Raw genomic sequence first — 22,004 nt, 5'->3', positions numbered from 1 at the left:
AAATTTATTTGCTCCTTCATCCCTCATGAACAGTCTTGGAGAAGTTGTATTTGGTTACATGGTTTGGTCATGTTGACTTCGTGAATTTGTTACTCAGAGTACTTGATCATAGGTTGCTGAAATATTTCCTCCAGCTGAATCTGATATCCCTAAATGGGACCCTTGGGCCTGAGAGAATTTGTATCTCACTCTTATTTATTGCTGGGATAAATATAACTGTAATTTATTTTGCATTCATTATATATTGTAAATGCTTAAGGACTTTGCAAGTGTTTATTTAATCCTTTAATAACCCTGGGAGGTAGACATTACTTATTAAATCTCTGTTTTATAGATAAGGAAGCTGACGCTTAGAGAGGTTAAGTAATAACTGGTTAAGTTGGATTTTGAATCCTAGTTTCTTTGATTCCAGAGTTTGGACTCTTAGCCACCATTATCTTTTGCCTGAATATATTTACTTGTTTTGGGTAGTCATTTTTTTAGGATATGGGAGAGAAAGTCTTTAAAACATTTTTCCCTCCTTTTACTGAGGTATACTGAAAGCTATTCTGATGATGATTCAAGTATGGAAGACTACCCAGATCCACAGGTAAGCCAAACATGTAGTGGGTCCACTTTGATTTTTTCTTTTTTAGTTGTTATGGTACCTCCTTTGAACAACTCAGTAAGAGTTGGGCATGGTGACTCATACCTGTAATCCCAGCACTTTGGGAGGCTGAGGCATGCAGATCACTTCAGCCCAGGAGTTTGAGACCAGCCTGGGCAACATGGCAAAACCTTGTCTCTATAAAAAGTACAAAAAAATAAGCCTGGCCAACATGGTGAAACATTATCTCTACAAAAAATACAAAAGTTAGCCGGGCATGGTGGCATATACCTGTGGTCCCAGCTACTTGGGGAGCTGAGGTGGGAGAATCACTTGAGCCCAGGAGGTCAAGGCTGCAGTGAGCTGCAGTGAGCCATGATTGTGCCACTGCACTCCAGCCTGGGTGACAGAGTGAGACCGTATCTTTTTTTAAAAAAGTAAAGCTAGCTGTTGTGGCTCACACCTGTAATCCCAACACTTTGGAAGGCCAAGGACGGTGGATCACTTGAGCCCAGGAGTTCGAGACCGGGCTATGAAACATGGCACAACCCCATCTCTACCAAAAACCCCCCAAAATTAGCCAGGTGTAATGGCTTGCATCTGTGGTCCCAGCTACTCAGGAAGCTGAGGTGGGAGGATCACTTGAGCCCAGGTTGCAGAGGTAGCAGTGAGCTGCACCACTGCACTCCAGCCTGAGCAACAAAACCAGATCCTGTCTCCAAAAAAATAAATAAATAAAAATCAGTAAGGAATAGAATAAAAGGCCAGGGGCTATGGCTCACGTCTGTAATCCCAGCACTTTGGGAGGCCGAGGCGGGAAGATCACTTGAAGCCAGGAGTTCAAGACCAGCCTGGGCAACATAGCAAGACTCTGTCTCTACAAAAAACAAAAATTAGCTGGATCTGGTGGCATACACCCATAGTCCTAGCTACTCAGGAGGCTGAGGCTGGAGGATCGCTTGAGCCCAGGAGTTTGAGGCTGCGGTGAGCTATGATTGTGTCATTCCACTTCAGCCTGGGTGACAGACCTTATTGCAAAAGAGAGAGAGAGAAGAGAAGGAAAGAGGAAAAGGAAAAAAAGGGTTAAGGCTGAAGGGAGGGAGAGAGGAAGGACGGGGAATAGAATAAGAGACTTTGGACATCTTCATCAATAAATAATTGAACACTTTCTGTGTTCAGTGTTGGTGATGGATTAACCATCCTTCCAGTATTTATGTTTATAAGTCAGTTATACAAGGAAAAAGAAGGGAAGAGAATAGCTAGAAATAAGGACAGACAAGAATAGGGTAATTAATAGTAAAAATGGAAAAAGGGATATACTTTTTGTCAAGGAGATGGCATTAGTAATGAAAAGGCTTGATTAAAGGAGAATATGGAGATAATATAGTCGGCCCTCACTATCCATGGGGGATTGGCCCCAGAGCCCCACATGAATATCTGCAAATGCTCAAGTTCCTTATGTAAAATGGCATCATGTTTGCATATAACCTTATATACATCCTCTTGTATACTTTAAATTATCTCTGGATTACTTGTAATACTTAATACAATGTAAATAAGATGTAAATAGTTTTTACACTATATTTCTTTCTTTTTTTTTTTTTTTTTTTTTTTTTGAGAGGGAGTCTCACTCTGTTGCCCAGGCTGAAGTGCAGTGGTGTGATCACCCAGGCTGGAGTGCAGTGGTGCAATCTCAGCTCACTGCAACCTCCACCTCCCCAGCTCAAGCGATTCTCCTGCCTCAGCCTCCTGAGTAGCTGGGATTACAGGCAGGATCTCTCTCTGTCACCCAGGCTGGAGTGCAGTGGCATCATGTTGGCTCACTGCAACCTCTGCCTCCCAAGGTCAAGCGATTCTCGTGCCTCAGCCTCCTGAGTAGCTGAGATTACAGGCGTGCGCCACCACACCTGGCTAATTTTTGGCATTTTTAGTAGAGATGTGGTTTCACCATGTTGGCCAGGCTGGTCTTGAACTCCTGGCCTTGAGTGATCCACCCACCTTGGCCTCCCAAAGTGCTGGGATTATAGACATGAGCCACCATGCCCAGCCTACACTGTATTTCTTAAAATTTGTATTATTTTTATTGGTGTATTGTGTTTTTTAATTGCTTTTTATTTCCCAAATATTTTCGATTGAGGTTCATTGAATCCCTGGATGCAGAACCCTTGGATATAGAGGGCCAACTGTTTGTCAAATTATTTATAATTTACTTTTTATTTTTTCCCTTGGTATATAAGTTTTGAATTTATTATCAAAATATTTGATCCAGTTTTCGCGGGGATAGGGTCTCACTCTGTCACCCAGGCTGGAGTACAGTGGCATGGTCCTAGCTCACTGCAACCTCAAACTCTTGGGCTCAAGTTGTCCTCCTACCTTAGCCTCCCAAGTAGCTAGGATAACAGGCATGTGCCACCATGCCTGGGTAAATTTTAAATTTTTTGTAGAGACAGGGTCTCGCTGTGTTGCCCAGGACGGTCTTGAACTCTAGGCCTCAAGCAGTTCTCCCAGTTTGGCCTCCCAAAGCATTGAGATTACAGGGGGTGAGCCACCACGCCCAGCCCCAGTTTTGATTTGATGGAATAGCAGTGACTCTCACTGGCAACCAGCTCGTTTTCATACTTCTTTAGTGTATTTTTTTTAGAAGCAACCATACTTACATTATTTTATTAAACCACCAATTATGAATTGGTTTTCCACTGGAATGGAGTGAAGTCTTTTTTTTTTTTTTTTTGAGACGGAGTCCCGCTCTGTCGCCCAGGCCGGAGTGCAGTGGCGCCATCTCGGCTCACTGCAAGCTCCGCCTCCCGGGTTCACGCCATTCTCCTGCCTCAGCCTCCCGAGTAGCTGGGACTACAGGCGCCCGCCATCATGCCCGGCTAATTTTTTGTATTTTTAGTAGAGACGGGGTTTCACTGTGTTAGCCAGGATGGTCTTGATCTCCTGACCTCGTGATCCGCCCGCCTAGGCCTCCCAAAGTGCTGGGATTACAGGCATGAGCCACTGTGCCTGGCCGAGTGAAGTCTCTTTGAATAGTAAATACTTGTTTGTGAGTCATCTTATTGTGAACACCCATATATTCTTTTCTTCTCTTTTTTTTTTTTTTTGAGACGGAGTCTCCCTCTATCACCCAGGCTGGAGTGCAGTGGTGTGATCTCGGCTGACTGCAACTTCTGCCTGTTGGGTTCAAGTGATTCTCCTGCCTCAGCCTCCCAAGTAGCTGGGATTACAGGTGCCTACCACTGCGCCCAGCTAATTTTCGTAGTTTTAGTAGAGACGGTGTTACACCATGTTGGCTAGGCTGGTCTTGAACTACTGACCTCAAGTGATCTGCCCACCTCGGCCTCCCAAAGTGCTGGGATTACAGGCATGAGCCACTGTGCCCAGCCTAACACCTATATATTCTGATTATAAATGTTCTGAGAGAAATTGTTAAAAAACAAAATATAGAAAACTTATTACTATAGGCAATACAACTTTTATGAGTACCTGTTGAGTAATTTATGCTACAATTTTGTTTTATCTTTCTGCCAGTCAGCAAATCACATGAACAGTTCCCTGCTGTCTTTATATCGGAAAGGAAATCCTGATTCTGTTTCAAATACTCCTGAGATGGAGCAAAGAGAAACCATCTCTTCAACACCACGGATAAGTTCCAAAACAGGCTCCATTCCCTTGAAGACTCCTGCCAAAGATTCTGAGGGAGGATGGTTTATTGACAAAACCCCAGGTGGAAAGAAAGACAGTTTTTTCTTGGACCTGTCAGATGATAAAAGTAATCCTAAGAAGCCAATAACTGAGATACAGGTATTTTTGTAATGAAATTTTAGCCCCATATCATCGAAGTACATTTCAATCTTTTAGTTGAATATAATATCAAGCAGATACTTGTGTTTTGTGGAAGACATAGGAACTTTGAAATATATGGAGAATTTGATCACATTGCACTACTTGCCATTCTTTCTATCCTAGTCTAAGCCTTTTCTTGTTCTTGACTTAATTATTGAAACAGCCTTCCAGCTGGAGTCTGTGTCCTTTCTTGTTCCCCTAGTTTATTCTTTACGCAGAGATAGCTTTTTTTTTTTTTGAGACTGGGTCTGGCTCTGTCACTGAGGCTGGAGTGCAGTGGTGCAATCTTGGCTCACTGCAACCTCTGCCTTCCAGGCTCAAGCCATCCCCCACCTCAGCCTCCCATGTAACTAAGACTACAGGCATGCACCACCACACCTAGCTTTTATATCTTTTCTAGAGATGGAGTTTTGCCATGTTGCCCAGGCTGGTCTTGAACTCTTGGGGTCAAGCGATCCACCCGCCTCGGACTCCCAAAGTTCTGGGATTGTAGGCGTGAGCCACTACATATTATCATTCTTCTATTTAAAACCCTCTACTGGCTTCATTCAGTTTCAAATCCAAAGGCCTGTGACAGCCGCTAAAGTCCTTTATGATTTGGCTGCCTGACTTTCTCTTCAGTTTTATCTCCTACCACCCTGTTAGGTATGTGAATCTGTTTCCTCAGCTGTAAATTTTACAAACTCTAAGTACAAATCAGGTGTTTCCCATGAAAATTTAGTGTCCAAATTGAGATGTGCTATTAACTTAAAGTGTACATTAGACTTTGAAGACTCACTAAAAAAATAGAATGTAAAACATCTCATTAATAATTTTTTATATTGACTCTGTTGAAATGATAATATTTTGGATATACTGGGTTAAGTAAAATAGATTATTAAATGAATTTCATATGTGGCTCACATATTCCTCATGGACAATGATGCTTCAACTGGTTTCTAAGAACTAAGCCCTTTGATTTGGCAGAACCCTCCCCCTTTTGATTTATTAATAGGCCTTTCCAAATCTCTTTGCTTTAATTATCCATATCATCCATCTATGGAGAACATTGTTATGGTTGGCAAGAACTCAAGTCTTAATGCTGAAATACATTTTTGGTTTGAGACAGGGTCTGCCTTGTCACCCAGGCTGACATGGTGGAGTGGCATGATCACGGCTCACTATAACCTCCACCTCCTGGGCATAAGCCATCCTCCCATCTCAGCCTTCCAAGTAGCTGGGACTACAGGTGCCCACCACCACACCTGGCTAAGTTTTGTATTTTTTATAGAGATGGCGTTTGGCCATGTTGCTCAGGCTGGTCTTGAACTCCTGAGCTCAAGTCTTCCACCCACCTCAGCCTGAATCATACTTAAAAAAAAATTTTTTTGGCCGGGCGCAGTGGCTCACACCTGTATTCCCAGCACTTTGGGAGACCGAGGCGGGCAGATCATGAGGTCAGGAGATTGAGACCATCCTGGCTAACATGGTGAAACCCCGTGTCTACTAAAAATACAAAAAGTTAGCCAGGTGTCGTGGCGGGCGCCTGTAGTCTCAGCTACTTAGGAGGCTGAGGCAGGAGAATGACGTGAACCCAGCAGGCAGAGCTTGCAGTGCGCTGAGATCGTGCCACTGCACTCCATCCTGGGTGACAGAGCGAGACTCCGTCTCAAAAAAAAAAAAAAATTATTTTTAAGAGTTGGAATATTGCTACATCACCCGGGCTGGAGTGCAGTCACTTTTCACAGGCATGATCACAGAACACTATAGCCTCGAAACCCTGAGCTCAAGTGGTCCTTCTGCCTCTCAAGTAGCTGGGGCTACAGGTGTGTCCCAGTGTGCTTGGCTGAATTATACTTTGTTATGACTGTCAAAGCAGTTCTATAGTCATATTTAATTTAGTGAATCATCAGCTGTCAGATGAAGACAACTATGTAGAAGACTCAGTGAGAAATAAAAGGCAAGTATCAGTGTCCTTAATCAAGGAGCTCACAATTCAGTGAGAGAGACAGAGATAAGTGAATCACTCATACAAGGCAGATTATTCCAACTGATAATAGTTGCAAATGCAGTGTCCTTGGAATGTGAGGACAAGATTAAATCTAACTGAAAGAGGGCCATGCAGGGCGGCTCACGCCTGTAATCCCAGCACTTTGGGAGGCTGAGGTGGGCAGATCACCTGAGGTCAGGAGTTCGTTACCAGCCTGGCCAACATGGCAAAACCCCGTCTCTACTGATAATATAAAAATTAGCTGGGCATGGTGGTGGGCTACTTGGGAGGCTGAGGCAGGAGAATTGTTTGAACCTAGGAGGTGGAGGTTGCAGTGAGCTGAGTTCGCCCTTTTGCACTCCAGCCTGGGTGACAAGAGCGAAACTCTATCTCAAAACAAAAACAAAAAAAAAAACTCTAACTGAAAGAATCTGGAAAAGAAGCGTCATTCAAATGTTAATATTTCTTTTTTCTTTTTTCCCCATATGGGATGCCTCACAAATTTCCATGTTATCCTTGCACAGGGGCCATGCTAATCTTTGTATCATTCCAATTTTAGTATATGTGCTGCCGAGTCCAGCACCAAATGTTAAGATTTAAACTGAGCTTTAAGGGAGTGAGAAGAAGGACGTTCCCAATAGACAGCATCTTTGAGCAAAGAGGCTGGGAATAGTTAACAGAGGTGAAAGTGCTAGGGCAGGAATGAATTTTCTTTACAATACCCCTCTTTAAAAAGTAAAATAATTATTGGCATAGAATTTTAAGCATGGCATATTTAAATTTATTTTCTTTTGAGGGTTCAAAAGATTCTTCTCTTTTGGAGAGTGATATAAAATGGAAAGGCAAGCTAAAGAATAAAGGAAGCAAAAGGAAGAAAGATCTTCAGGAAGTAGATGGAGAAATTGAAGCTGTCCTGCAAAAGAAAGGTAAGGTGTGAGTCTTGTTGGTGGCAGTGGTCATGTTTGCAGTGAGAGAAGCATCATTCTGTTCCAAGCTATTTTGTTTGAGGGACCTTCTATGTGCAGAAATGTTTACCAGAAAATATTTCTATATTTAATGGACCTTTGTTTACTTAAAGACTATTCATTATAGTTATGAGTTACTACTGAATCATTAATCTTTTCATCTCCTCATTTTTGTTTACCAGCTAAAGCCAGGGGGTTAGAATTCCAGATCTCCAGCGTGAAGTTTGAAGATGTGGGAGGCAATGATATGACATTAAAAGTTAGTGCAAATTCTGAATTTTACCTCAAATGGATATATTACTAATCAGTTATGAAAAAAAAAAAGCCTGCCTCTTTGTTTCTAATATGATCTGGGTGTAGAAAAGGAAACTGCAAAGGTTGAGAAGGGCAAACCTGACCTGTACCCTTTTGGGCGTTGCAGGAGAAAAGATGCATACTATTTTGAACTTTTCTATTATTTTAATTATAGTATATATAAGATCCATGCTTTATAAGTAATATTGTCTTAACAGTACTAATAGTAATGGTAACTTTATTTTTATTTATTTTTTATTTTATTTTATTTGTTTATTTATTTTGAGAAGGGGTGTAGCTCTGTCGCCAGGCTGGAGTGCAGTGGCGCGATCTCGGCTCACTGCAACCTCTGCCTCCCAGGTTCAAACGATTCTTCTGCCTCAGCCACCCGAGTAGCTGGGATTACAGGCACGTGCTACCATGCCCAGCTAATTTTTGGATTTTTAGTAGAGACAGGGCTTCACCATGTTGGCCAGGATGGTCTTGATCTCCTGACTTCGTGATCTGCCCACCTCAGCCTCCGAAAGTGCTGGGATTACAGGCGTGAGCCACCACGCCCGGCCGTAATGGTAACTTTATTTTTAATGCCTACTCTTTTTCATCTGCCATGCTAGTTAACTTTGCATTACATCCTCAAGGTACATAATGTTACAGCTTAGGAAATAGCTCCTCAGAGAGGTTATTGCTGAAATCACACAGTAGGTACCAGAGCCAGGATTCAAAGTCTGATCTAAGTCTAGGGTGTATATTCTACCTATCTACTCCATTTCGCTGCTCTGAAAAATAGGACATTTCATTCTACTTTGATTCTTCTGTCTTGAAAGACATCTTTGTGCTTATCCTCTGCTAGGAGGTCTGCAAGATGCTTATACACATGCGTCACCCGGAGGTGTACCACCACCTGGGCGTCGTGCCCCCTCGTGGAGTTCTCCTTCATGGACCACCAGGCTGTGGGAAGACATTACTTGCACATGCAATTGCTGGGGTGAGGCTTGCTGACATTTGTTTGCTTTTGCTGTTTTTGTTGTTATTATTTGTTTTTGTTTTTTCTCTTTGGTCAACTTAAACCAGACATGGCATTCTTCAGGAAGAGAACATAGTCATTGGAACTGATCCCTTTGTTATCATGCTGGTATTATTTGTGATATTTATTCATTTAGTTTATTTATTGTTTCTCACGAGCAACTTGAGGGATTTTTTTTTTAAATGTATGTAATGGTATATATGGCAAGAGTTAGATAAAAAGTAAAATAATACAGTTTGGTTTTTTTTTTTTTTGGAGACAGAGTCTCACTCTGTCACCCAGGCTGGAATGCAGTGGCGTGATATTGGCTCACTGCAACCTCCGCCTCCTGGGTTCAAGCAATTCTCCTGCCTCAGCCTCCCCAGTAGCTGGGACTACAGGCACACGCCACCACGCCACCATGCCAGGCTAATTTTTTGTGTTATAGCAGAGACAGGGTTTCACCCTGTTGCCCAGGCTGGTCTCGAGCTCCTGAGCTCAGGCAATCCGCTCGCCTCAGCCTCCCAAAGTGCTAGGATTACAGGTGTGAGCCACCGCACCCGGCCATAATAATACAGTTTAAACAAACCTTTTTATTAACACATAGCTTACATTTTAGTTACTTCACTTTCCCTTTAACCCAATAGTTATTTCATTTTACTTATTTTTTTGAGACAGAGTTTCACTGTCACCCAGGCTGGAGTGCAATGGTGCAATCATGACTCACTACAGCCTCAACTTCCCAGGCTCAAGTGGTCCTCCCACCTCAGCCTCCCAAGTAACTGGAACCACAGACACATACTACCACGCCCAGCTAATGTTTTTGTTTTTTTGTAGAGACGGAATCCCACTATGTTACCCGGCTGGTCTTAAACTCCTGGCCTCAAGCAGTCCTCCTGTCTCAGTCTTCCAAAGTGCTGGGATTACAGGCATGGGCCACTGCACCTGCCCTCCCAGTGGTTCTAAGGAGCAGTAAAATAAGAAAACTAGGGTTATATTATTTTTCATAGAGCTAAATTTATTCAAAATTTTTATTTAGAGTCATGTTCTTATACTTTTTAGTTTTAAAATAATTCTTTCTAAAATGGTAATAATAGACACTTACTTTGAGAAATTAAAAGTTAGCAATCTTATTTTAACCCTCTCAGATTTTTCAGAAACTGTAGGGGGCAATAATGTAAACTATCCGAGTAACTTCGATTAGAAAAATAGCATGCTTGCCGGGCGCAGTGGCTCATGCCTGTAATCCCAGCACTTTGGGAGGCCGAGGCATGTGGATCACCTGAGGTCGGGAGTTCGAGACCAGCCTGACCAACATAGATAAACTCTATCTCTACTAAAAATACAAAATTAGCCGGGCATGGTGGCACATGCCTGCAATCCCAGCTACTTAGGGGCTAAGGCAGGAGAATCGCTTGAACCCAGGAGGCGGAGGTTGCGGTGAGCCAAGATCATGCCATTGTACTCCAGCTTGGGCAACAAGAGCGAGACTCTATCTCAAAAAAAAAAAGAAAGAAAAAAGAAAAACAGCATGTTATACCTAGTGCTAATACAATAATGTTCTATGAAAGAAAATCATTTGTAAAGGGGGACTTGATTGGTTTGCTTCATTTTTGTTTAATAATTCCATTACATGACGACTGCATCCCAGACTTTGGATTATAGTGTTAAGTACCACAATCCTAGTTCTAATATGAGAGAGACATTAAACAGTCATTCATATAAATAAATGCTGTACATAATAATGACTATAATAAATGGAAAACAAGAAGTGCAAAATGCTGTATGGTATGTTAGGATTCCCAAATTAGAGTTGGGTTCAAGGAAGGTATGGTTGAGGAAGTGAAATTTCAAGATAAGCACAAGAATGGGAGAACAGTAGTCTCTCTTCTCTCTCTTTTTTTTTTTTTTAAACTGATTTTCACACTGTTGCCCAGGCTGAGTGCAGTGACATGATCACAGCTCACTACAGCCTTGACTTCTCAGGCTCAAATGATCCTCCTGCCTCAGCCTCGCAGGTAACTGGGACTGCAGGCATGCATCAGCATGCCTGGCTAATTTATTATTTTCTGTAGAGGTGGGGTCTCACTGTGTTGCCCAGGCTGGTCTCAAACTCCTCTCAAGGTGCTGGGATTACAGGCATGGGCCTCCACACCTGGCCTCTTCTTAAAGAGTCTCCCTCCTCTGACTAGTAACTGGCTACTCTCTGGGTTAGGATTTGGAGAAATACTAGCAGAATGTGTGGGAAACATCTGTGTCACAACCCTTGCTATTTTCTCCTTAGCAGATAGGTAAGAATTGTTTTGATAGGCCAGGAATGGTCACTCCTGTATCCCCAGCACTTTGGGAGGCTGAATTTGGAGGATGGCTTGAGGCCAGGAGTTTGAGACCAGCCTGGGCAACATAGTGAGACACAGTCCCTCCAAAAAAAAAAAAAAAAAAACAAAGAATTGCTTTGGCTCAGCCCTAAGTGGGGGTAACATATCTCTTGAGAGTCAAGAACCTTTATTCAGAAAAGATAATCGAATTTCATAGTGACATGTATAAAATAAAAACAAGTTGAAGGTATCCACTTAAATGTGTTTGCATGAAACCATTGATTTTTTTTTTTTTTTTTGAGACGGAGTTTTGCTCTTGTTGCCCAGGCTGGAGTGCAGTGGCGCGATCTCGGCTCACTACAACCTCTGCCTCCCGGGTTCAAGCAATTCTTCTGCCTCAGCCTTCCTGAGTAGCTGGGATTATAGGCATGCGCCACCATGCATGGCTAATTTTTGTATTTTTAGTAAAAATGGGGTTTCTCCATGTTGGTCAGGGTGGTGTCGAACTCCCGACCTCAGGTGATCCGCCCACCTCGGCCTCCCAAAGTAGTGGGATTATAGGCCTGAGCCACCGTGCCCGGCCAAAACCATTGATTTTCAAATAGTGTTTTTCACTGGGCCAACATAAAAAGATGAAGTTCCTCAGGAAACTAGCTATTTAAAAAATTTGAGGGGACTGGATAAGAAAAAGTAGGGAAATTAAAATTTGAATATTTGGTTATTCTTTTATGTGTCTGCATAGGAACTTGACCTGCCAATTTTGAAAGTGGCTGCTCCAGAGATTGTGTCTGGAGTATCCGGAGAGTCTGAGCAGAAGCTGAGAGAACTATTTGAGCAAGCTGTGGTGAGTCAGTTAATGACTAACGCCAGGGGGTCAGATGCTAGCTACCAGTTTATATTAAAGATCCTGCTTTTTCTGATGCTAGTATTTGTTAACCTACTCACTGGCCATTCTTTTATTAATATAAACATGGTAATTTGCTCTGCATGATGGCTAAATATTTAAAGTAGATTTAGTGATACCAGCTGTTGGATAAATAACCCTTTTCATTTGAAATCGACCATAAATATAATTGGTGAGAAATTCTGGGCTGTCATACCCTGTAGTCATATGTTGAAAATATATTATCCTTATGATACTTTCCACTCACTTTTACTTTCCTCAACTTAAGTTTGGCCAAAAAAGATTGTAAGCAATGTAAAAATTGTTATTTAGGGTATTATAAAAGCAACCATAAAAATACCAGCATAAATTCTGTCATTCTTTACTAGTAAACTAGGGCAATAATAATACCCAAATCTCATATGGCTATTGAGAGTATTAAATGAGAGAATTCTTATAAAACCTTCGATATGGTGCCTTGCACACAGCACAAGCCCCATAAATATTAGCTGTAAGATTATTCACACTTGAACAAATATCACTGTGTTTAAAACTAAAAAATGGTGAAAAGTTTAATTTTATGTCATTATTAGCACTGACAATATATAGTAGCTGATGAATATCCAATACAACTGCTAGAAGCCTGTGTGAAATTAGAAGAGAAATTATATTTAAGCAGTAATTGAGAAAAAAAACATTTTAAATAACAAGAATGGGTAGGCCATCTACGTAGTTATTGTGCGGGCTGACATTGAAAAAGCTGTGGGCAACACTAGGAGGATAAAGAGAAAAAGGATGGAAAGGGCAGGGTGCAGAGCAAAGCTGAACTTTTTCAGGTGCTACCTGTTTTCCAAAATGCGGTGGATTCCGTTGTTAAATTGTCATGCATAGCCAGAGACAAGTAGTAAATTTTGTGTGTATGGTAAACACGATGAATAAGGATAAGAGACAAATGGCATCTTTAGGTTGTTAGTTCTGTGTTTAAACCTCTCACTAAACCAGTACTGAGCCAGTACAGTACCTCACAGTAGATGCTCAGTAAATATGTGGCCTAGCACCCTGCTTTTCCTGGTCCCCTCTTCCCTAATGAGAATGAGTACAGTAAAGCATGTGGATCAGGCAAAAAGGTGAAATCCAATCAAGTGATACTTGGTTGAAAACTATGCTTTCTTTAGGCCACATTCTGATGACCATCATTTATTCTTTTTTTTTCCCCCATTCAACTTTCCAGGTCACTGACAAGTACTGATGTGCTTGTTTTCTGATGCTTTTGGCCTCTGTAATTTTACTCCTTTGTAACTGGGTAATATATCTAGCAGTCATAGGCGTCTTGTGCAAACATTGTCATAAGGATGATTAGGGAAGAGAGCCAGCTAGCCATAGGTTAAATATCTTTCCCTTTAAGATGTGGTGGTTCCCATGGTTTTGAGATGCCTTAAGCGACACTGACAGCCTTACTTAGCATAATCACTGTCAGTCCTAACCATTGAGTAACTGATTGAGTAAAATGATTTAGATTGTAAATCTAGATAATTTTCTTCATTTTTTTTTCATTTTAACTGATCCTTATCTCTTTTTTGTGGTAAAATATATATAACAGAATTTACCATTTTAAACATTTTTTTAAGTTTTTTGTAAATATTTTTATTTCTTCCATGATGATTTAGAGGGACTATCTTCAAACCAGTACAGATATTTCATAAATAATACCTGGCTGTTTTCTAACCAATTGAGTAATTTGTTGCACAATAAGGCACCTCACGTCTTTCAGCAAGAAATACATTAAATTTGAATAGTAAAGACATTACACAACGAATTAGGACAACAATTTAAATTTGCTTTAAATGTTTCTTTGGGGAAGAGGACACTACACTTCTACTCAATGAAGAGAAACATTTTTACAGTCCAGAGGTCTTTATTACCACCTATTATGCCATGAATTCACAGGGAAGAGGTTCCAGCAGCTCAGGCTCCTTCCTATTGGTTCTCAGAGTGCACTTCTCTGGGTGGAGCACACTGACGCTTTCTCTTTGGTTTCCTTTTTCTGATCATTTTCCTCCACGCGTTTCAGAAAGCTATCTCGGCTCTTAGAGTGCTTAATGTGCTCAATATGCACATTGATTCTCGCACATTGATTCTCTTGGCGAGAATCTTGCCCTTAACTTGTTTCTTTACAACAATGCCAGCAGCATGCTGGATAACGTTATAGACTCTTCCAGTTTTGCGGTGCTAACACTTGTGGGACATTCCTTTTTGAACAGTACCCATTCCCTTGATGTCTACAGTATCACATTTCTTTTTCTCTTCTCTTCTCTTGTCTTCTTTTCTTTTTTCTTTTCTTTTCTTATTTGAGACAGAGTCTCGTTCTGTTGCCCAGGCTGGAGTGCAGTGGGACAATCTCGGCTCACTGCAACCTCTGCCTCCCAGGTTCAAGCAGTTCTCTTGCCTCAGCCTCCCAAATAGCTGGGATTACAGGCATGCACTACCCACCAGCTAATTTTTTTTTTTTTTTTTTTTTTTTTGAGCTGGAGTCTCTCTCTGTTGTCCAGGCTGGAGTGTCTCAGCTCACTGCAACCTCTGCCTTCCAGGCTCAAATAATTCTCCTCCCTCAGCCTCCCGCATAGCTGGGATTACAGACATGCACCACCACACCCGGCTAGTTTTTGTATGTTTAGTAGAGATGGGGTTTTGCCATGTTGGCCAGGCTGGTCTTGAACTCCTGACCTCTGGTGATCTACCCGCCTTGGCCTCCCAAAGTGCTGGGATTATAGGTGTCAGCCATGGCACCTGGCCTACAATAAGACATTTCTAATAGATTTGCATACATATAGCCAAAGGAACAGTTCCATGTTTTCTGAAAGGCCTAGAGAACATCTCTCAGGTGCCTCTCCTCTTTCTCTTTGTGTTCGTCATTTTGGTGAATTAGTGGAAGTTGGCAGTTCCAACTGAAAAGGCCATTTTAAACATTTTTAAGTGTACAATTCTGTGGCATTAAGTACACTCATATTGTTGTGTAATCATTACCTCCATCCATTTCCAGAACATCTTCATGTTCCCAAACAGTAACTCCCCGTTCCTCTCTCCTACCAGTCCCTGGCCACCACCACCATTCTACTTTTTGTCTTAATGAATTTGACTACTCTCAGTAGCTGATCCTTACATCTTAACTTATTCTTTCTGAACCGTATCTAGTTTATTTCTTAAAAACAAAAAACTGGAGGTGATCTTTACAATGATGTATTAGAACTTTACCATCCTTCCTTATTCAGTGTAGCCTTTAAAATAAGCTTCCGGTACTTTTAGTGTGGATGCTGGGAAAGTTCTGGAGATGGATAGTGGTGACGTTTACACAACAGTCTGAAAATATTTAGTGCCACTAAACTACATACCCAAAGTGGTTAGAATGGTAAATTTTATGTATATCTTACCACAGATTTTTAAAAAAGCTTCTGGTGCTTCTCAAATTTCCTCTTATAGCAAATTATAGAGAAAGGCTTGGAGATTCTTATGTTAGTAGAAACCCTCATAACGTTTCTAGCAAGCTTGGGTTTGCTAATTTAAAGTTTATAAACTTGTTGTCTTAATTTTTTTTTCTGTGCATATGCTTATCCAAAATCATTGTTTCTGTTTCATAGCATAGCAAATGTATCTAATTTACAAAAGAATTTCAGTAGATTTATCACAAAACATGCATTGATGAAGAGACTATAAATGTGTTATCCTATCTGCAGTCTCTTATTGTGTACTTTTAATCATTTTGGTTCTCTTAAGTCAGATAAAAATCAGAAGTAACACATGTGAACTGCCTTCTTTAGGGTTATTCTTTTGGCAAATGATCCTTGACCTTTAAGATTTTTTAAAAAATGTATATGCTTAACTGTGCTTCAGTGTAAGGGATGCATTTATGATTGTCTTTTTGTGACATTTTTATTTCTAGTCAAATGCACCATGTATCATTTTCATTGATGAAATTGATGCTATTACCCCCAAAAGAGAAGTGGCTTCAAAAGATATGGAACGAAGAATTGTAGCCCAACTCCTAACCTGCATGGATGGTTAGTTGAAAATAATAAATTCATTTTAAGAGAGTAAATTTTTTAAAATAGTGTAATTAATACATGAAGACATAAAATAATATTCATATAGTAAATATCAAATAGTGTAAAAAAAAAAAGTCATACTGGGCACAGTGGCTCATGCCTGTTATCCTAACACTTTGGGAGGCTAAGGTAGGAGGATTGCTTGAGCCTAGTAGTTTGAGGTCAGCCTGGGCAACATAACGAGATGCTACCTCTAAAAATGAATAAAAAGAAATAGCACTTGTTTTGTGTACACAAGAAAATTTGAAGCATATATTTTATGTTCCTTGCATTATCAGGTTGTAGGTTGCTTCTTCTTCTGATTGATGGACTGATTGATTGATTGATGAGATAGAGTGTTGCTCTGTCACCCAGGCTGGAATGCAGTGGCACAATCACAGCTCACTGCAGCCTTGACCTCCTGGGCTCAAGTGATCCTCCCATTTAAGCCTCCCAAGTAGCTGGGACCACAGGTGTGCACCACCATGCCTGGCTTTTTTTTTTTTTTTTTGAGACAGTCTCTCTCTGTTGCCCAGGCTTGAGTGCAGTGGCATGATCCCAACTCGCTGCAACCTGTGCCTCCTGGGTTCAACCTATTCACCTGCCTCAGCCTCCTGAGTAGCTGGGATTACAGGTGTGTGCCACCACACCTGGCTGATTTTTGAGACAGGGTGTTGCCATGTTGGCCAGGCTGGTCTCGAACTCCTGACCTCAGGTGATCTGCTGGCCTCAGCCTCCTGAAGTGCTGGGATTACAGGTGTGAGCCCCTGTGGCTGGGTGTTTTTGTTTTTGTTTTTGTTTTTAAAAAGATGGTCTCACTATGTTGCCCAGGCTGATCTCGAACTCCTGGGCTCAGTCTGTCTGTTTCAGCCTCCCAAAGTGCTGGGATTCTGTTTTATTTTTATCTAAAATTTTCTTGCCATGTCTTTGAGGCCTGTATTCTGAGAAAATGCTTTCATGGCTTCTTGCTAGCTAAAGAACACACTGTGGCTGGGTGCGGTGGCTCACGCCTGTAATCTTAGCACTTTGGGAGGCCGAGGTGGGCGGATCATGAGGTCAGGACATCGAGACCATCCTGGTTAACACGGTGAAACCCTGTCTCTACTAAAAAATAAAAAAAATTAAAAAATTAGCCAGGCGTGGTGGCGGGCGCCTGTAGTCCCAGCTACTCGGGAAGCTCAGGTGGGAGAATGGCGTGAACCCGGGAGGCAGAGCTTGCGGTGAGCCGAGATGGCGCCACTGCATTTCAGCCTGGGCGACAAAGTGAGACTCCATCTCAAAAAAAAAAAAAGAACACACTGTATAAACTCCTCATGATTCAATTAGCATCTTACTACCTTCTTGTTACCTGTGAGGGAAAATAACCTCAGACTCCCTGCTGTTCAATCCTGGTTCAGCTGAGAGAAATAATACTTAGGAAAGATAAGATTTAAGCCCTCAGTTTTGTCCATTCCTGGAAATACATTCCTAGATTAAGCCAGAACAGCTGAAGACTATTTTGTATTCCCCTGCTCGAATTAATTTTATCAGTCTATTCTGAGACACAGACTTCGGCATCCTCCCCAGCCTCCCTGTTGTCCTGTTCACCTTGCCTGGATGTGCCATGCATGCTTGACCCTCTGTGCTTTCACTAATACTCTTTCTTCTACACGGAATTCCATTAGCCTAGATATCTGCTTGTTAAAATTGTATTTACCCTTCAAGCCTTTTCTGAAATGTTACCACCTCCATGAACCCTCCCTTATTCCTCAGTTGGAATTCATGATGTCTTTTCTCGTATTACCATGGTGCTTTGTTTATATCTGTTATTATATTTCACAAAATTTGTCTGATGCCATTTTTTTATTTACACACTCAGTGTTTCTCAATATATTGTGAACTGCTGAGGACAGAGTTTGTATTTTATTTATCCTCCTCACACCTTTTACATATTTGACATTTAATAAATGTTGGTTTTATATGTATGTTGCTGTCAAAATCTGTAATACTTTATCTTTAACCATGAAATGATTCTGTAACCATTATTGCCCTCAATGTCAAGTGTTTTGTTCACTACTCTTTCTCTGTCTCTTACTAGATCTGAATAATGTGGCTGCTACAGCCCGGGTCCTAGTTATTGGAGCTACTAATCGACCAGACTCGTTAGACCCTGCTTTGAGACGTGCAGGAAGGTTCGACCGAGAAATATGCCTAGGTATCCCAGATGAAGCATCCAGGGAAAGGTATATTTTTATAGAATGAAGTTTGTATGCCACTAAGTCATCTTAACTGAATGGTTTGAAAGTAAGAGGTGAGAAATACCATGTAGCCTTTTCTTTCTCTCTCACTTTCTTTTTGTACCAATTAAATTGATTTGGAAAGGAGAAGCCCACATTAAGAAAATCATTTATGCTTGGGTGCAGTGGCTTATGCGGTAATCTCAACACTTTGGGAGGCCGAGGCAGGAGGATCACTTGAGACCAGGAGTTTGAGCCTGGGCAACATAGTGTGACCCTGTCTCTACAAAAAATAAAATCAGCTGTGCACACACCTGTAGTCCTAGCTACTCAGGAGGCTGAAGCACAGGAGGATTGCTTGAGCCCAGGAGTTCAAGGCTGCAGTAAGTTATGATTGTGCCACTGCGCTCCAACCTGGGTGACAGAGGGAGGCCCCTCTGTAAAAAAAAGAGGAAGAAAACAATTTACTCATCAGTAGGATAATTGTTTCAGGTTGTTTTTTCAGAAGTAGTAATGGACTTAGGTATCCATACTCATTTGTCTGGTCTTATTAACAATGACTTGCATTCTTTAGTTGGCTGACCAGGTTAGTGGCAATGTCTGGAGCTATGGCATACAGCAAGCCATCTGGTCCACTTATAGGTTAAATCTGAGTACCATACTTTAACCTATTCCACTAACCTGTCTGAGACCACAGGTCCTGTTACCAGTAATGAAATGTCAGCCAGACAGTTGAAAGCTGTTTGCTGCATTACCAGCCTTTCCTAGTAATTGAGCAAATGAGTAATGTCCATAGAGCAAATAAACATCCACCAATAACCAGAAATATAACTTCATAAGCGAGACTATCTCAGGAAGCACTGTTGAAGTGGTAGAGTGGATATCTAGTTAAGAAATGTTCTGGGCCGGGCGCGGTGGCTCACGCCTGTAATCCCAGCACTTTGGGAGGCCGAGGTGGGTGGATCATGAGGTCAGGAGATCGAGACCATCTTGGCTAACATGGTGAAACCCCGTTTCTACTAAAAATACAAAAAAATAGCCGGGTGTGGTGGCGGGCTCCTGTAGTCCCAGCTACTTGGGAGGCTGAGGCAGGAGAATGGCGTGAACCCGGGAGGCAGAGCTTGCAGTGATCCGAGATGGCGCCACTGCACTCCAGCCTGGGCGACAGAGTCTCGGAGTCTCAAAAAAAAAAAAAAAAAAGAAATGTTCTGAAATATTAGGTTGGGTATGGTGGCTCACACCTGTAATCCTAGCACTTTGGGAGGCCGAGGCGGGTGGATCACTTGAGGTCAGGAGTTCAAGACCAGCCTAGCCAACATGGTGAAACCCTATCTCTACTAAAAATACACAAAAAAATTAGCCAGGCGTGGTGGTGCATGCCTGTAATCCTAGCTACTTAGGAGACTGAGGCAGGGGAATCACTTGAACCTGGGAGGTGGAGGTTGTAGTGAGCTGATGTCGTGCCACTGTACTCCATCCAGCCTGGGTGACACAGTGAAACCCTGTCTCAAAAAAAAAAAAAAAGGTATTTAATGAGGAAGGGGTGCACTGAAGATCCTGGTGAGGTCCAGGAACAGTGTGGGAGTAATTGCACATATAAGCTCAGACATGTGAGACTGGGCAGAGTGCCGCATGTGAGACTGTGATCTCAGATAGGGGCTAGATCCAGGTGATGACGAGGTCCAGGGTGTGAGTAAGTGTAAGTAAGGAGGGGAAAGGCCAGACCTAGGCGGGACTGGGTTGCAGAGGCAGTGAATAGATGCCCAAACTTTGAGCCAGCGAAGGAAAATTATTCCACCTCTGCCTCCTGTTATCCTTGGTCCTTGTTCAATGTTTTTAACATTTCCAAGCTTTAGTTTATTTACCTATAAAGCAGTAATAATAATAATAACTTTATCTATAAAGTGATCATAATACTATAAATTAAAGGCTTCCTGTGAGTATTAAATTAACATAACCTAGCACAATATCTGACAGAGAATTTTTTTTAATAAGGTAGCTATTGATAGCTGTCTCTTTTATTATTACTATTTTTTATAAAGAGAAAAGGTCTCACTATGTTGCCCAGGCTCATCTTGAACTCCTGCCCTCAAATGATCCTCCGGATATCATCCTGTACTTCAAAAGCATTAAATTATGGAAAAGTTTCAGCGTACATAAAAGGAGACCCATATATAATTGTTCCAGTTTCTATTGGTGTAAAACAGACCACACCGAAATTTAGTGTCTTACAGCAATACTCATTGTGTCTGAAAGTTTCTGTGGATCAAGAATTTAAAAAGGCCTCAGCTAGATGGTTCTGCCTCGCGGTCTCACGTGGCTGCAGTAGCTGGAGCTAGAAACAGTGGTAGCTTTCCCTTCTTTTGGAGTTTCTACAGTATGATGACCAAAAATACCCACATTTTTTAGGGATAGAGTACAACTATGAAAAGGACGACATTATTTTCTGTTATCCATTTTCATAACATCCAAAAGGTTCTTAGTACAGATAGTCCCCAACTGACAGTGGTTTGGCTTATAGTTTTTCAACTTTACAAAGGGTTTATCATGATATTTTTGACTTAAGATGGGTTTATCAGGACGTAAACTCATGGTAAGTCGAAGAGTGTTTTGTATTCTTGTGCATAGTAGCAGATTGGATCTGTGTCTTTTGAAAATAGTTCTTTAGTGGAAAGTTTTCTTGATTCCCATTATTCAGAGTATCCAAGTGAAATTTAAAAAAATTTGTCAGTAATGTTTATCTGCTTGTATTCTGCTCACTGATATGATCCCAAATGATTTTTCTTTTTCTTTTTCTCTTTTTTTTTTTTGAGACGGAGTCTCACTCTGTCGCCCAGGCTGGAGCGCAGTGGCGCAATCTCGGCTCATTGCAAGCTCCGCCTCCCGGGTTCACGCCATTCTCCAGCCTCAGCCTCCCGAGTAGCTGGGACTACAGGCGCCCGCCACTACGCCCGGCTAATTTTTTGTATTTTTTAGTAGAGACGGGGTTTCACCATGGTCTCGATCTCCTGACCTCATGATCCGCCCACCTTGGCCTCCCAAAGTGCTGGGATTACAGGTGTGAGCCACCGCGCCCGGCCCCAAATGATTATTCTATAATTTATTCTTTATTAGCTTGACATTTGAAAATATTAGTCTTCTTTATAAATTTATTAATTTTAAAATATATTTGCTTGTCCAAGTTAGTTTATAATATCAAAATATGTAAATAAGAATTAACATTCATTGGCGCATGCCTATAATCCCAGCTACTTGGGAGGCTGAGGCAGGAGAATGGCTTGAACCCGGGAGGCGGATGTTGCGGTGAGCCGAGATCGAGATCGCGCCATGGCACTCCAGCCAGGGCAACAAGAGCAAAACTCCGTCTCAGAAAAAAAAGAATTAACATTCACTGGGCGCTAACTGTGGATCAGCCATTGTTTTATGTGCTTTGCATGTATTCATTTGTAGCAACAGCCCTCTGAATAAGTACTACTATAATATAGATTGAATAAATGAAGAAACTGAAGCACAAAGATTAAGTAACTGGCCCAGATTACAAAGGGTAACAGCTGGGATTCAGACTCTTGCAGTTTGGCTTCAGACCTTTCATCCTGAATATCTTTTTTTTTTTTATTGGAGACGGCGTCTTGCTCTGTCGTCCAGGCTGGAGTGCAGTGACACAATCTTGGCTCACTGCAACCTCTGCCTCCCGGTTCAAGCAATTCTGCCTCAGGCTCCCGTGTAGCCAGGATTACAGGTACCCGCCCCCACGCCCAGCTAATTTTTTTTTTTTTTTTTGAGGCAGAGTCTCGCTCTGTTGCCCAGGCTGGAGTGCAATGGCGTGATCTCGGCTCACTGCAAGC

The 22,004-nt window shown here is 41.7% G+C and overlaps 1 protein-coding gene and 1 non-coding gene across 5 annotated transcripts in view; one reads left to right on the top strand and one right to left on the bottom strand.

Annotated features, from left to right (window-relative positions):
* Nucleotides 1-22,004, top strand: part of NVL (nuclear VCP like) — a 100,469-nt gene that overhangs the window by 15,016 nt on the left and 63,449 nt on the right. For 3 of the 4 annotated variants that reach the window (XM_032136638.2, XM_058430545.1, XM_032136639.2), the window contains exons 5-12: nucleotides 532-589; nucleotides 4,118-4,390; nucleotides 7,198-7,327; nucleotides 7,549-7,625; nucleotides 8,511-8,645; nucleotides 11,724-11,825; nucleotides 15,802-15,919; nucleotides 18,021-18,165. In XM_032136638.2, coding sequence (XP_031992529.1) covers nucleotides 532-589; nucleotides 4,118-4,390; nucleotides 7,198-7,327; nucleotides 7,549-7,625; nucleotides 8,511-8,645; nucleotides 11,724-11,825; nucleotides 15,802-15,919; nucleotides 18,021-18,165 — 1,038 coding nt within the window. The remainder of the gene's footprint in view (nucleotides 1-531; nucleotides 590-4,117; nucleotides 4,391-7,197; nucleotides 7,328-7,548; nucleotides 7,626-8,510; nucleotides 8,646-11,723; nucleotides 11,826-15,801; nucleotides 15,920-18,020; nucleotides 18,166-22,004) is intronic. The other variant, XM_058430544.1, reaches the window with a different exon arrangement.
* Nucleotides 6,881-6,984, bottom strand: LOC116458220 (U6 spliceosomal RNA). The gene has a single exon (XR_004245265.1). It is a non-coding gene; the product is annotated as a U6 spliceosomal RNA (small nuclear RNA).

The sequence above is a fragment of the Hylobates moloch genome, unplaced genomic scaffold, assembly GCF_009828535.3.
Source record: "Hylobates moloch isolate HMO894 unplaced genomic scaffold, HMol_V3 SCAFFOLD_18, whole genome shotgun sequence".
NCBI classification, from domain to species: domain Eukaryota; kingdom Metazoa; phylum Chordata; class Mammalia; order Primates; family Hylobatidae; genus Hylobates; species Hylobates moloch.
This window is presented reverse-complemented; position numbering and strand designations above follow the sequence as displayed.